At 30.5% G+C, this 17383-nt stretch overlaps 1 protein-coding gene across 1 annotated transcript in view; it reads right to left on the minus strand.

The window, feature by feature from the left end:
* Positions 1-16403, minus strand: part of LOC113088641 (F-box/LRR-repeat protein 17-like) — a gene marked incomplete at its 5' end in the record, with an annotated part of 48107 nt that extends 31704 nt beyond the window's left edge. Inside the window, one exon of the mRNA XM_026255791.1 lies at positions 16319-16403. Coding sequence (XP_026111576.1) covers positions 16319-16403 — 85 coding nt within the window. The remainder of the gene's footprint in view (positions 1-16318) is intronic.
* Between the last annotated feature and the right edge of the window lie 980 nt (positions 16404-17383).

Here is a 17383-nt window from a genome sequence, read left to right on the forward strand (position 1 = left end):
TAACTTGTTCTCTCATTTCAGTAAATCGAAATGTGGCTACGATTTACCAAACCAATAAGGCAACTGATTATTAGTCATGTGAACAACTTCTAATTCACAATTTGCGAAAACGTGGGAAGAAACTCTTATAGACATGATTAAATATTTAAAAAACAAGATTTTTTTAAAGAGGTATTAATACGCAAAGTATTGATTACGCATCTCGTGTTGGATGCAGGGTTGCCAAGTCCACGTTATGTATTCCACCAAAGTGACTTTAAATCTCTCACATTTGTTGATCGTTTTTACCTGGGAGTTAAAGGATTTAAATATTGCATGAATTACAATTGACTGAAATGCTTGTATTGCTAAATATTTAATGTTTAATTCAGTGATAAAACTGCGCTAGGTGTTACGTTTTGTGAAGGAAAGCCACTGGTAGGAAGCCTTTAAAAGCGGTGTTTATGAACAATGCGCATAACAGCGGCTGTAACCCTTACAAAAATTAACCATGGTTTTACTACAAATGAAACCAAAAAACCATGGTTACTATAGTTAAACCATGGTAACCACAAATTAACCATGGTTTTGCTATATTAACCATAGTTTAACCACGGTATATGTAGTAAATCTGTGGTTAAACAAATGGGAGTCAATACGCCAAAAAACCATGGGTTACTACAATTTTACTATAATTAAACCATGGTTATTTTTCGTAAGGGAAAGTATGAGTTTTAGGTATGGAAATTACATATTTTGAGATTAATATTTGGGATATGGTTGTTGCGCTGCTTTGGGATGTTATTGAACGGAGTTGTTTAGTTTTTCACGAAGACCTGGCAACCCTTGCTGTATGGAGCAGAGCATGTTTTCATCCTAACTACATGATTTTATTTGTATAGAAAGCAAAGTGACAGTGGGGTAAGTGATGTTATATGTGTTTGACAAAGGTTTAAAGGTAAATCTGCCTGCTCTCTTGATAAATCCCAATGCAGCCCTCTAATTCATAGCCACGATTTACTAAAACAAAGAAAAGAAACGGCTAAGATTTATTAAAACGCTGGGATGTGCATTAGTGTGTGTGAGTGTGTGAGGTGGCTGAGAGCGAGACAGAAACACAGTGAGACAGGATAAGGTTTATAAAGCTCAGAAGAGTCCCGTTTTCCCCAAAAGAGTTGGTGTAATTTAAGGCCTGTCACGCGGGCCGCTGTGGGCTGACAGCCAGAGCAGGTGGGCCTGAGCTGAACTTTAATTGGTTAGGAACATCTCTTCCCCGTGTAGCGAGGATGGATTCAGATCCCAGCCTCACACACTCACAGAAGCCAGAGCTTCACTGTAAATACTACAGCAAGACCGAGATGAGAGAGAGCAAAAAACCTTTCTATAAACTCGACTGGCGTAAAGAGATCCACACAGATCAGATCAATAACACACTGAAGAGCAAATATATAAGAACTGACCCAACGGCGTTTTATAAGGCAATGAGTGAAATGAGTGTTTTAGCATCACAGACACTTCTACAGTTTCTGAACACAGTAAAAATTATGAGTGACAGTGAATGTGATCGATATAGAAAATCAATACTAAATCACACGGACGATGACAAAGGCTCTGTTTTTATTCATTTTTTTAAAACAAGGAGACTAACCTTTTCAATTAATAATAAAAACATGGTTTTTTATGTGTAAATATTACAAATGTGTATTATTTAAACTAAAGCAAATATATAAAAATTATGTTTTTGATTATTTTATTTGTATTTTAAATTATTGTTTTTATTCATTCTCGAAACAATACAACAGAGACAGAAAATAGTACAAAATAATAATAATAATACATTAATTATAAATAAATTAAAATGAAATTATCTGATATAATGGTTTTTATATAATATAATTAGAGAAACATTATATATTTTTTATTTTATTTTGATTATTTAATTTTTATTTTCAATTATTGTTTTTATTCATTTTCAAAACAATACAACAGAGACAGAAAATAGTAAAAAATAATAAAATACATTTAATAATAAATAAAAATTAAAGTGAAATTATCTGATAATGAAATAATGCTTTTTATGTAATATAATTAGAGAAACATTATATATTTTTTAGCTTATTTTGATTAAATATTACAAAATGTGTATTAATTAAACTAAAGCAAATGTATAAATATTATGTTTTCATTTTTTTATTATTGTTTTTATTCATTTTTAAAACAATACAACTGATACAAAAACATAGTAAATAATAAAAAAAATAATGCATTTAATATTAAATAAATTTAAATAAATAATTGTATTAAAAATAAATAAATTGAAATTAAATGATCTGAAAATTAAATAATGTTTGTTACATAACAATTAAAGAAACATTATATATATATATATATTGTATTTTTATTGTTTTTTATTTATTCTCAAAACAATACAACAGAGACACAAAAATAGTAAATAATGATAAAAATTATGCATTTAATATTAAATAAATTAAGATCATATAGCAGCTGTCTTCATCTGATGCCTGTTCTTTAAAAAGAAACACCTGCAACACTCTCTTTATTATTTATTGAGATTAATGCGATGTATTGTAGTTTAAAATAAATTAACTTTACTTTACAAAATGATAGTTAAATAAAGAGCAGGTGCCACCAAAACTCATTCCTTAAAAATCCTTTCTAAAGTGGTGATTGAACTTTATTCGGTTAGTTTTAGATCATTGAGCAACTTTTGTAGTTTTTTAATATTTTGAATTAGTTTTCATTTTTGCATTTTCTGTTAAAAGTCATTTTGGTTTTGGCAACTGTATTTGTTTATTTATTAATTCATTAATTCGTAACTAATTGAAATAAAAATGTAAGTTTATTTCACTTCAGTTTAACATGTATTTTAGTTATATTTAATTTGTATTGATTGAACTGTTTTAATTTTTTCATTTTAATTGAAAATGTAAAGTTTTAGTAATTTTGCAAAATGTTTTTTTTTTTTTTTAAACAACTTTCATTTTGTACTTTATTTATTCAGTTTTAGTTTTAGTTAGTTGGTAAATCAAATTAAAAGCACGTGAAATTTGGAAATGTTGCATTGACATTAAGTTTATATTTTATTTCTTCCGTTTTACATTTATTTTATTTCAAATAATGTTATTTTTTTATTATTACTATAATTTTAGTTACAATTTTAGTTGTTTTTAGTAAACTATAATACCCCTGACATTTCTTAAGTATGATTTCTCACAGTTTTTTGTCGTAAATATGGGCTTAATAGAGTTCACACTGCAAAAACTCTTGATCTTTGTTAATATTTGTGTTTTGTTTTCCAGTAAATAAAATAAAAGTTTTAATAAATCAAGACACACTTACTTGAGAAGCAAAATGACTTAAGATATAGTTTTGAAAAAAAAGTATCAAAATTAAGCAAATTTAAGCTAAAGAACAAATATCTGCTGGTGGGGTCAGAGACAAATAATCTTGTTTCCCTTCAAATTAGGTTTATTCTTCTCACCCTATATAATGAATATATATTATGTTGATGTGTTTGCATGACTCGTGCATATTCACAACATGAGCACATGCATGCATGCACATCATATGCATGTAAACATGGTCACGGATCGTAAGATAAGATGAGTTTATGGAAGCTTGTGTGACTGAGTGTCCATCAGAGCGCAGGGACACTGGTGTGTCATTCAAAACGCTGACGGCTGAACAGCTTTGAGAGCAGAAGAGAAGCGGCTCGGTTAATGATGATGAATGAAGAGGAGCTCTGCGGTGCGCGGCTCTCTGTGGAGATCTCATCAGCTCAAGCCGCGTGAGCTTCTGTCTCTCGCACGCGCTCGTGCCGCTGCCCCAAACCACTGGCTGTATAATTGAGAGCTTACGCCACAGTCTCTCGTCCGCCGCTGCGCTTAATTAAGCCGTCTGTGTAAATGATGCTCTGTGGAGAGCAGGACAGACAGGTGAGACTCAACTCTGCCCGACGACAGCAGCTCACACACTCACAATTCATCATCTAAAGTCCCCTTCAGAACCTGCTGGGACTTCATTTATTTACGTTTTTAATTCATGATCCTTGTCTTACAGTAAAACAATTCATTGGTAAAGGAAATCTGATGAATGCTGGTTTAGCTGGCTGGTGCAAACCAATAGTCGGAATGAAATATAGTCATTCCTATTAATCATTAAATAAATAAATATCAATATTACAGTAAGAGAAAACATTTAATTAAATAATGAAAAATATTTAAACATAAAAAAAAACTTTAAATCTGATTTTTTAAATATTTTTTTTAATATTTAGTAATTCTAAAGAAATCATAAAATAAATTAAAATAAATAGAATATAATTAAAAGGTTGAAATTAATTTACAATAAAAAAAATATCTTAAATACGCATTTAAATTAAAATGTTTTAATAAAATTGCAGAAATATTTAACCATTCCTATAAATTCAACAAATAAATAAAAGGAAATACAATAAAATAAAATAAAATAAAAACTTAATTTGATGTACAACAAAATGCATTAAAAAATAAATAAAAATTAGCTTAAATATAAATGTAGTTGAACTACCTTTATAAATTAAAAAATTAAAAAATTTACATAAAAGCAATTTGGTTATAAAATAAAAATACAAATGTAATAAAAATTAAAAAAACGTTAGGATACATTTAAATTATTAAAATGTATATTAATTATAATAATTAACTTATTATTTTTAATGAAAAAATACAAATGATGAACAAAAAAATATAAGCATAACCAGAAAAAAAAAAATATTCACAATAAAAATTTATTTTATATTTAAAAAGGTCTACCAATTAAATAATGAAAGAAAGAAAAAGAAAAAATAGGAAATAACTTTCCTATAAAAGCTTTCCAACACACACACTGATGTGGATTTTACTAGTTATGATTCTATACATCTAGATAATCAAGTCATTTCTGATGGACAAAAACTGACATCAGTATGATATCTATTGTTGTAAATGTACACATAAGAAACGCATGATAACAATCTGAATTTCCTCTGAATAAATCTCAGCCTTTTCAAACTCAACATCTGTATTTCCAAAGCCGTAGTTCACAGAATCAATATTTCATGGCCAATTTTCATAAGAGAATGACAGGAGATAATAGGGCTGCTGTGAGCAGATAATGGGGGTCATTTCTCTCGCTGAAGGCCGCTGGGTAAATTGTCTCTTCAGACGGAGACGTCTGCGGGTGAAGGTGCACTTTTCCTCCTGCGCTTGGATCTACGTGAACACTATCAGTCAGTCTGTCTTTTGTTATGAACGCCCTGCGATGCTCCTCTCATCTACAACAATTCAGCAGGAGCTTCTCAGGTGTCAAACTCAAGGCCTGACGCTAAATATTTAAAAAAAAAAAAAAAAAAAAAAAACTATAGTAATCCAGCACGAAGTGGCAAGCTTCACGTGTTGCCACGGAAACAGGAATGTGATACACTGTATCTCTGACGCTGCTTTCAAAGAAGTTCTTAATAAAAACAACAACATTCTGTTTACAAACTACCAGGACAATCCCAGATATAATTACTAGATATAAACATATGGAAATTCTTAAATGTAATATATGGAGTTTTGGGTAACACTTTAGAATAAGGTTCCATTAGTTAATGTTAGTTAATGTATTAATTAACATGAACAAACAATGAATAATACATTTATTACTGTATTTATTCATCTTCGTTAATGTTAGTTAATGAAAATACAGTTATTCATTGTTAGTTCATGGTAATTCACAGTGCATTAACTAATGTTAACAAGCACAACTTTTGATTTAAATAATGCATTAGTAAATGTTGAAATTAACATGAACTAAGACTTATAAATGCTGTAGAAGGATTGTTCTTGCTTAGTTCATGTTAACGAAAGTAGTTAACTAACATTAACTAATGGAACCTTATTCTAAAGTGTTACCGAATTTGGTTATTGTCATCAATTAGTGTAACCAGTTTTTATACCTAAGGTGTAACTAGATTTTAGCAAGGCCTTATAAACGCAATTAAACTACAGTATAAACCTAAACTAATAATAACATATTCTGCATATTTGATATATATATATATATATAAAACACATAGGTAAAATAATCAGCAGCACACCTTTGTTTGTAACATAACAGTAGTTATTATTTATTAAATGGTTAAATATCAAAACAAAGAACAAATAAATAAACAATCAGCTTCACATATTTATTTTCTCTATTTTATGTAACAAACATAAGCTATGTTAAAATAAATATTTTCAATTATTAAATATTACCAATTATTACATTTAATAAATTCTTCAACAAATAGATGAATTAATACATACAAGAACAAATACTCCTAAAGTCTCCAGATGTTGCTGAATGTGTTGTTCTCCAATGAGAAATAAGTACCTGAGTAATAAAATCTGCTCTTAGATCTTCCGTCATCTCTTTGGAGGCTGCAGATAACGCTCACGTGGCAGAAACTGAGTTTGACACCCCTGTCTTACACCGAACTTCACTTTCTCCAAATGTTTGGTGGATCTGCTGTCGCCAGCGTGAGTGGGAAAGTTTCCAGCAACTTCACGGCTGAAACTTTCTGAATGTTTCTTGAGCAAAAAGTGCACTTCCACCAAAAACTAAAGCAGAACAATTAGAAGTGTGGGGCGACCGATCCGGGACGGCCTGTCAAGAGCATCTCACACAGAAGAGCTCCTGCGCTTCGCATCTGACGGGGTTAAAATCCCGGGCTGTGGCGTGAGGAGCTCAGGGAATCTCTCAGCGCTGGCAGCAGGGTTTCTAACCATTAAACACCCTCTCGCAGTGTCACACGCAGCCGTCAACACGCCACGGCACGCTCAGTCACCAGAGAGACACAGCGCTCAAAAATAGCCTCCTAATTCACACCAGTGCTTTCACACGCACACCTTTTTAAGCCTTGTAGCACATTCGGGATACGTGAACATACAAAAAAAAACACCTTTTTAGTAAGGGAAAAAAACTTTGCAGATGCTTTCTAACCTTCAAAATACACATCATTTCTTTTTTTTTCAGATTTTTTACTATTATTTTTTAAGAGATATAACTTGACTCGTGTTCGGGTCATTTTTGACCCGGATACCATTAGGTGCCAAAACACTTCCTGTAAAATTATCTGTGAATTTAAGTTAGTGTCAAAAAACTTAATAACGTAATATATAACTATATATGGCCATATCCCCATAGTTCACACACTTTTAGGACTAAATGTTGTTGATATGAATATTTAAGCTTACTGACGAACCACTGCAGCATGAAAAACCGATCACTTTTAGTTTATGCAAGTGAAATTATTTTAGAGTAATATTTATGTTGTTTTGATGTTTTTGTTAGAAATATGTAGGTTTCATACATTTGCAGTGTTTTTTAAATAATCGTGAGTCATGCATAAATATGTATTTATTTATTTACAAAAAAATAATAATTCTGATATAATATCAAACATAAACAATATTTAACAATACAAGTCATTTATTTAGATATAATAATAAAAAAAATAATGGACAAGTAAAATAAATCATTAGCCTATACATTAGTCTTATTAATACATATAACATGCTTATGAATATATTTAACTATTTATTTTAAATTGAAATGGAACATTTATATGACTTATAATAATCTGATCAGATACATTTTTTTTTTTAGCTGCAAAAATATTAGCCACACTGAAATATCTTTGCAGTTTACCCAGAATGCCCAGCTCCTGGGCTCCTTGGAAAGACTGAAACAAGGGAGATATAAAAACAAGGTGCATATAAAAGCCAATCGTGTGCATTAGTCACGCGGGGCGTAATAAGAGCGGTAGCTTATGACTCGCTGTGGGGCCGTTAGCACACGCTAATATAAGACTGGAGATTAGCGCATTACACCAGACCAGAGAAACAACAGCAAAAACTGTCAGGAGACGCCAGACAGACTACAGTTGACAGAAATATCAACACTGTCAGATCATATGCTAACACCAAACATATCTACTTACTGCATTTACTGTTCCACCATACAGTGTTTTTAAATCATATCCCACACTGCACTGAGAGAAACTCACAAAATACAAGAAAATAACTGAAATTATACAATGCCTTGCGAAAAACAATAATATGAATTGTATTATTATATAATATAGTCCAAGTAACCAATTCAATATAAAAGATACAAATGTTCATTATTATTATCAACCACAGCAGCAAAATTATAATAACACAATCCATGCAACCAGGTAATGTAAAAATAATAACAACAACAATAGTAATATTATTTTTTTCAATATTTGAGGATAAATATAATAGAATATATTCTAATATAGTCAATTAGCCTTATATATATATATATATATATATATATATATATATATATATATATATATATATTTTTTTTTTTTTTTTTTTTTTTTTTTTGCTTTTTTTTTTTTGCTTTGATTATTAATACATTTAACTAATTGGCAAAATTGACCTCTATTATTATCTATTAAAATTAAAAAATATATATAACACAGCAACAATAATGGTGATAATAATTTTAATAATAAATATAATTAAATAATAATAATAATAATCTAAACATTTTATCCAACAATTATCCATTTGCCTAATATTGTACATTATTTTTTCTAATTAAAAGCAACAACAACAATATTAAACAACATTAAATCATAATTATTCTTAAAAAAAGAATTAATACGTAATAATTAAAACACTATTCAAAGAGAAAACAAGATATTTTTTTCTGACCGTTGGAAGATTGTTTTCTTGTTTTAAGAATTATTATTTATTATTATTATTAACTCATCAACCAATAAATTATTCTAATTAATCAGAGTCAGTTCAATGATACACAGATGCAGATACGTCCTTTAACACTTCCTGGATCCACATTTCATTAAGTAGCATCAGCCAGTTTTCATTAATATGCTGTTTATTGGTGTCGATCACATTGTTTTTCATATGCATCTTCCTCGCCTGTGTTTTTGATCGGTACATACTAGACACATTCAGAAGATGGGTAATAACAGCAAGAACGTTTGGCAGGGAAAGAGTTAATGAAGCAGGATCACTGGCTGTCATTATAAGGTAAAAAGTCTCTGAAGCCAAGAGTTTTATTTTTATTCGTCCTTCAGGATGCCGCTGAAAAGTTATGAATTTTCATGGTCGTAAAATAAATATTACACAATCATTTTTATGGATGTTGGAGTCAGAGCTGAGACGAGGACATATTGAGTCCTCCAAAGTCCATTTGGGTTTTAAACAGTGAAAACCAATAACGCTGAGAAACACACACTTAATAATAATAATAATAATAATAATAATAATAATAATAATAATAATAATAATAAATAATACAAACCATGTAACCACCACTTACTACAAAATAAATCAATGTTCAATATTTAATAATAAGTAAATAATTTTCTACCAATTTATATAGTCCTATTAGCCTTTATAATAATTTAAGAATTTATTGACTTGTTTATAAATAGATTTTAACATTTATTAAAATGCATATAATATTTTATTATAAACATTTTATTTATTTTAATACCATTTATAAAATACATTATTATTTATCAAAATAATAAAAATAATAAACAACATTGGATTATTATTCTAACAACAGCAAATAATAATTTCATCCACTAAGTGAAATTGTCTGTTTGCCTATAAATGTAATTATTATTTATTAAAAATTGTAACATTGTCATTACATTGTAACATTACAATTACATTGTAGTTGCTGCTTTTTAATAAAAACTAAAATAAATAACATTAATACATTTATTTCTAATACTTATTTTAGAAATCAAGACTTAATTCTCCAATAATATATATATATTATTTGTGTATTTTGTATAGATGTATATGTATGCATTATTTTTATAATGTATTTTTTATATATATATATATTTTTTATTTTGCTCTTTTTTCGATTTTGATTGCTTCTATTGTCCTCATTTGTAAGTCGCTTTGGATAAAAGTTTTTGCTAAATGACTATATATAAAATGCAATGTAAATGTAAAATGTGAATACATCTTGATTTAAGAATGTTTAGACATTTGGACTGAAGAAATACTAAATAAGAAGCTTTTTTTGTTTATTTTTTGCTGTGCATCTTTTGGAACATGAACTATGCACAATATATTTGCAGATAAACACAAGAATAATAGACATCCAGATGATGAAAATCACCTTTCTGAGAACCGATCACAAGAGTTTCTGAACATACAGGCGTCAAGATGAGATGCTAAGTCCAGCAGAGTTAGTTTTTTTTTTATTTTTTACTGTATGAAAAACATACATTATGTACATTTTGAAAAACTAGACTGTATTTACAACACACACACACTGTCTCATAAGAGTCTAAATGAATCAGACAGTCTGAAAGAGTCTGACCTTACAGGTTTATAATAACCGAACATTTGTATGATTGAATATTTCAATCAGCAGGTTATATGGACGTGATTTCAGGAGATGAACACTGAGAGCTGAACTAATACCAGAGAAAGATGAAACGGTTACAGGAACATCGCTCTGAAATCTCATTTATAGACTCGATTCACATTGATTTCTATTGTAATATTCAGAAATACTCGCACACAACCCTGATGAAGACACAGAATTCATATGCACTAAGGTTCAATGTCTTTAAGATGTTTTAATGTTTCTGAAAGGGTCTCTTCTGCTCCCCAAGGCTGCATTTATTTGATTAAAAATACAGTACAATTTAGAAATATTATTCTAATGTAAATCATCTGTTTTCTGTGTGAATCTGTGTTAAAGTGTAATTTATTTCTGTGATGCTTCCGCTGTATTTTCAGCATCATTCCTCCAGTCTTCAGTGTCACATGATCTTCAGAAATCATGAAAATATGATGATTTACTGCTCAAGAAACATTTCTGATTATTATCGATGCAGAAAACATTAATACTTTTGTGTAAACCATGATACATTGTATTTTTCAGGATTCACAGAAAGAACAGCATTTATTTGAAATTGAAATATTTTTATTAACGTTTATTGCACACCAACTGTTGTTTATATTTTATCATTATGAAATAATAACTCTAATTTAAAATTAATAAGTGTATAAATGCATAAACAGCAAATATTAGTACGAATTAGTACAAGTCATATAATAATCAGGATTACTGACATAAGTGGCTTTTGTTAGTATATTTTTATAACTGCATACAGAATTCATAATAATAATGTATAATTATTAATATAATTTTTATTTTATTTACATCAGATCATTTATTTTCCTTTTTATTCTAGAAAATCAAAGCAACTTAATGCTAATTATTTATAATAATAAAATAATTATCCTAATGCATAATTATTACGTATTATAATTCATAATATTTATTAACAAGTACTACTTTAAATAATAAAGAACAATAAAGTATTGTATAATTAAGATCTAAAATACAGTAAAAGTTGTGAAATATTATGTGAATTTTGTATATAAAATATGATATTTTGAAGACTAACAACAGTTAGTTAGACAATTTTCTGGTCCCCATTAACTTTCATATTATATATTGTCATGCTAATTGTTTGTTCACAAAATCACATAATCTGACACGGTGACTGTCTGAACCACACTTTAAAAAAATTATTGCATGCTTAAATGCATTCATTTTGACAGCAGTAATTATAAAAATAATAATAAAAAAAAACATTAACTGTAATAGCTTGTGTATTAAGATGATGTTTTTCTACAGCACTTTTGGATGCATTAGCTACAAATAAACTTTAAACCTTAACTAATGAAGAGAGCCGGTCATCTGTAAGGTCAGAAGGTCATCTCACAGAGCACTGCATTAGCAATGATTAAAACTGATTCAGGAGGATGTTTGTCGTGCAGAAAAACAGCTCGAAGTGGAAGCAGAAATGATGTGAACGTCACACAGTTCGTCTATTTCCTGAGCACTAAAGCAGAACGAGAAGAGAACTCACTCCTTTAATAAAAATAATCAATGCTAGAGAGGCATTTTTCATTTTTGCAAGAGCAAGTCATCGTTACACTGCAGAGCTGGAACAAACTGCGTCTGACATGGCTTTTAAACTCATTTACAGATGCTTAAACCATAACCTGATACTGTCATGAGATTAAAGTCATCCTATTTAAAGTACACCTCTATATATAGAGCACTGCTAATATAAGATTGGTGTGTTGTTTTCCAATACAAATATATCAACATACTAAAAAAAGGGTGCATTTACTTGCATTTAGAAGTTAGGTCACGTTTACTGAAAGATTTGTCAAAATGAAGCAAATTTATGCTTTAAACAAGAAAATATTATTTGCTACTTGGGTCATAAAAAAACCTTAATTTGACAAGAAAACAAGATTATTATTTTGTGAGCTCATTGGCAGATATTTTTTCTTGTTTTAAGCAAAAACTCAATCGATTTTTAATAGTTTCTCAGAAAAAAAATCATTTTGTTTCATCAGTAAATCTATCTTTATTTAGTGATTTAACAAAAAAACGAGAAATATACTGAGAAATTTTCTCTCTTTTTTTGCAGTGTAAAAAAAAAAAACAAGAATGTTACAACAAAAATCATATTTTTGTGTTGTTCTCTAGTACAAATATTGAAATGCAGATTTCTTAAAAAAATAAAAATAAATAAAATTTAATAAAAATTAAGCATTGACAGTTTTTTCTTCTTTCTTTTGTTTGTTTGCTTGTTTTCAACAAATTCACTTAATTGTAATACATTTTTCAAAAAACAACTTATAATATCACTAATATTAGTAATATTTTTTATAATTTTAATGTATTCATGTCATTTCGCTTCTCAAGGAAATGATTCTTGAGTTATGAATGTTTAGATATTAGTCCTAGAAAACAAAACGGTGTTTTTTCAGAGTAACATAAACAAAACTGAATTTAATTACAGGAATATTGCAACAAAAACTGCTATTAATTATTGCTCTTAATATTGTAATAATAATTCTAAACGTCGAAAATGCATTGCAAAATAAAATAAATCTCTGATGCAATATGAGAATATTCTCGCACTTTAACTTAAATCTCAACACTGATTTAAGTTTAATTGTACAGAGCACCACATTTGTCCCCTTTTTCTTGAATTTTGAGGCATTTTTGCTCTTTTTTTGCCTTCAAGCACCTGTAAATGAGAGGCTCATACCTCAAATCATCCTAAAAAATACTAATAAAATCATTTTACTGCAGTGTAAAATATGCATTGTATGCAAAAGAATGCATAAAAATGGTTAATGCTGTAAAAAACAATAAATCTTTGATGCAATGCGAGCAATTCGACTCTTTTATTTAATTTTCACAGTTCACTTAAATGGCAACACGTGTATTAGATTTAAGGTAATTGTGCATGAGAACATTTCTGTTCCTTTTTCTTGAAATTGGAGGCATTTCTGCTGCATTTTTTGCCCCAAGCACAACTAGAGATTTAAATGAAAGACTAAATCCAGCCAAGAACGCGGAAGCAAAAATCAAGCTCCTTTTATCCGACGGATCCAGAGGAAATCCACCAATCATTCGATTAGCAGCAGGACGCGAGAGATCGGTGTATTTAGCGTCCCTCAGAGGAGCGCTGGTGTCCGTCATTCATCTTCTTTAAACGCTCGGATATCCAGGGTGCATTCCAGGCCATCATTAGCGTAGGGTTTTGATGTCGTGGTCATTCATCACGGGTCGAGGGTCGTGATTACCGTCGCTTCGAGTTCTGCTGACGTTAAACAAACGCTGCGAGGAGTTCAGAGCGATTCGAAACATTACTGCGCCACTTATGTGTAATTATCTCAAGTGGGCTGAAATACATTAGGCTTACCGTGAGGAATCCAGAGAACGTGGGTTTTATCGTAGGTGGGTTTTATTTTATCGTAGCTTTTATTTTAGTTCAGTACAAGCCGATGTTGATTTAACATTTACAAGCATGCTAATACGCTGATATGGTGCCTAAAAAACTTATTTGTGCAATTTAATATTTTGTGTAAACTGTGATGCACAGAGAAATTAGTACTTTTATTCATCAAGGACGCATTTAATTGATCAAAAGTGACCGTGAAGAGGTTTATAATGTGACAAAAGAGTTCAGTTTCAAATAAATGCTTATCCTTTGATCTTTCTGTTCATCTGTGATTCCTGAAAAATAAAATGCATCACAGTTTCCACAAAAATATTAACTGTTTTCAACATTGATGATAATCAGAAATGTTTCTTGAGCAGTAAATCATTATATTTTCATGATGCATCACAGAAATAAGTTACACTTTAACACAGATTCACACAGAAAACGGCAGCTTTAAATTGTAATCTTTTTTTTTTTTATTAAATATATAGATATATTTATTTATTTATTTACAGATATCTGAGAGAAGCTATTGGTGATGACCAAAGTATATATAAAATACATTTTAAATCAAATAAAATGTATATGGAACTGCTGAAATTAAATAAGACTTACTTTATTTTTAATATCCACTCATAATTCAACATCTAATAATAAACATGGTGCTGCTTTACCATGACATTAGACAAAAACATTTAGGATTTAAAAAATAAATAATAATAATAATAATAATATTATTATTATATATATATATATATATATATATATATATATATATATATATATATAAAATAGCAAAAGACGCTTTATAGCAGTGGTTCTAGGATGTAGGAATCTATAACAAGAAAAAAATAAAAAAATAAATAAAATAAAATAGTAAAAGCTGCCTTATCTTGGCAGTAGTTTTAGGATTCTGTAGCGATCTATAACAAGAAATTAAATTAAAAAATATATATATATATAATAAAATATAATTTAATTAATCTAAAAGCCTGGTGCTTTTCCAAAGTATTATGATTTTAAATAAAATAAACTAAATGTAAAAGCAATGTAGATCACTACTGCTTCCACATGACAGTAGTTACGCCTGAAAGGTAAAACAGACTCCTAACTCTACTCAACTACACCGGTCAGGTTATTTATGTCATTACGTCTCGCTGCTGACCGTAAGTGGCACAGCTGCATGTAATGACGTCTAATGCTTCTGGACTGGTGCTGATTTTTTCTCCAGCTGGTGTCCATGGAAAGACGGACCAGTCATGTGGTCAGTGTTTGGGCAGGAGCTCAACTCAAACACAGTGATTAAGTGCCACACCGCAACACTCTTTTAAGAGCACCACTGACCCCAAAATCTACTCGTCCACTTAAAAACACTGAAGCAAATCTCTGTGTTCCTGTCGTTCGGTGTGAGGAGAGCGGCTAATAAAAGCCAAATGTGTTTTCATTACTCTGAGCTGAAGGACAAGGACAGGAACGGCTCATCGGAGGAGTTTTGCCCCGTCACGCAGTTACTGTACATCTAACACGTCTCAGCGGGCAGTAATTAGCCGAAGCACGGCGTGATTCAGCGTGTGAACACATGCAGCTGTCGAGGGATCAGAGGCTTTATCTGCCATCAGTACTGCATGATCTGGACCACATACTGCTGGAGATCAAGCACGAGACTGACAACACACATGAATACTGCTTCAATGCACTGAATGGACAGAAACACACTCCAGACATGAAATACAGACACGCAAACTCAACTAACACACGACACGAGCACCGTCCTCCAACACAAGAGTGGAAGACAAATCTGAGAGAGAGACATTTAAAAATCTAAAACTGGACATGTGTAGATTAGAAAGGTGTACCATTTATTTCAAAATAAATGAATGTAAAAGACTGCAGCTATCTTGAAGTTTGAAAATAAAGCATTTTGATAAAAATGTATCTTTACATCATTACTGCTTCAGTAATACAGTAATTACAATGCATATAAAAATAAATAAATAAAATAATTTTAATTACTAAAATTAGGTTTTAGGATTTTGAAAAAGAAAAGATAATGAATGAATGAATGAATAATTGAATGAATGACTGAATAAATAACAAAATAAATCAAATAAAATGTAAACGTTAAAGAAAAAAATAAAAGAAAAAAAATAAAAGAAAAAAAGTTTTAGGGTGAAAAAATTAAATGAAAAATATAAATAAAAGAAAATATAATAATAATAAAAAAATTTTTTATATATGTTTAACAAATATACAAATATAATTAAATAATATGTAAAAACCAGATTCGATAATGACAACAGGGCAAAGTTTTAGGAGTTTGAAGAATAAATAAAAAAACTACTACTTCACCATCGCATAAAATTAAAAACCAAGTAAGAAGACTAAAGGTTAAAGTTCATGTCCGTTCTAGCGCCCCCTGTATCTCTGAGAATGAAGGGTTTACGTTTTGGTCCGCATCCGAACTCATCTCAGTCTTACCGTGATCTGTGATCTTGCAGGACACCAGATAGAGCTCCTTCAGACTCCGACCCTCCTTCGCGATGATCTCGACACACCTGCCAACACACAACAGAGAGACGGACAGGGTCAAAGGTCAGGAAAGGTCTACGGTCATCAGCACACGCTCAGATCAGTGGCTCGTTAATCAAAGCAGGTGTAATTCTATCACCTGAACGCAATTACATCACACTCTCCTGAAACCCAATCATTAAATGTGACTCGCCGCCAGACCTTTCTTCTCCACTGATCCCATATCTGCACCTCAAAAGCATTTAGGAAGAAAATTAATAATTTAATTGAATCGACTTTGATTAAAAACTAAAAGGGCTTTCAGATGGGAAAAACCTCCGTGCTAAAACTACTAATGCCATGACTTCAAAGACATGCATGATGGAGAAGAACAGGAGAATCACAGCAACCCCTGTATGAACAGAACTGTCTGTTTGACCCCAGTGACCTTTAGTGCAACATTCATCCTTCAGAGAGAAGCCTTCAGATCTACAGCCATCACATTTGCATTCATGCATTTGACAGTTGCTCACATCCAGAACAGTAATGCATGCAAGAAAGCTTGGTTTATAGAGTACATACACATATTCAACATACAATCAGTGAACGGAAACATTAAGAGAAAACTCAAAATACAAGACTGATTAAAGAAATATGGTAATTTTCTATACTGTAGAGCGCCATATACATTCACATCAAATGTTAACTGTGGTAGAGTTATGCTCACGGGACGCTGCACTTATTCACAATTACCAAAGTACATTATTTGCATGTGCTTTAAAGTCTTGTCGGTTAAACATTTCATTTGCGTGCTGTTGTGACTTGCGCCTTTTCTGAGCATGTTCAGGTGAAGTGTGCGCACAGTAAAAATCCTATCAAACAGCACCTGATTACCGGACTAAGATATATTTCACGTCTGACTGCGCTAATACTGTCAAAAACACACAAGTGTTACATATAATCATATGGGGTCTAAATTACATACATAGAAGGTGCACAGTGTCATTCACACAAACACTAATCACCATCATGGTG

Source organism: Carassius auratus, unplaced genomic scaffold (genome assembly GCF_003368295.1).
Source record: "Carassius auratus strain Wakin unplaced genomic scaffold, ASM336829v1 scaf_tig00046690, whole genome shotgun sequence".
In the NCBI taxonomy this organism is placed as follows: domain Eukaryota; kingdom Metazoa; phylum Chordata; class Actinopteri; order Cypriniformes; family Cyprinidae; genus Carassius; species Carassius auratus.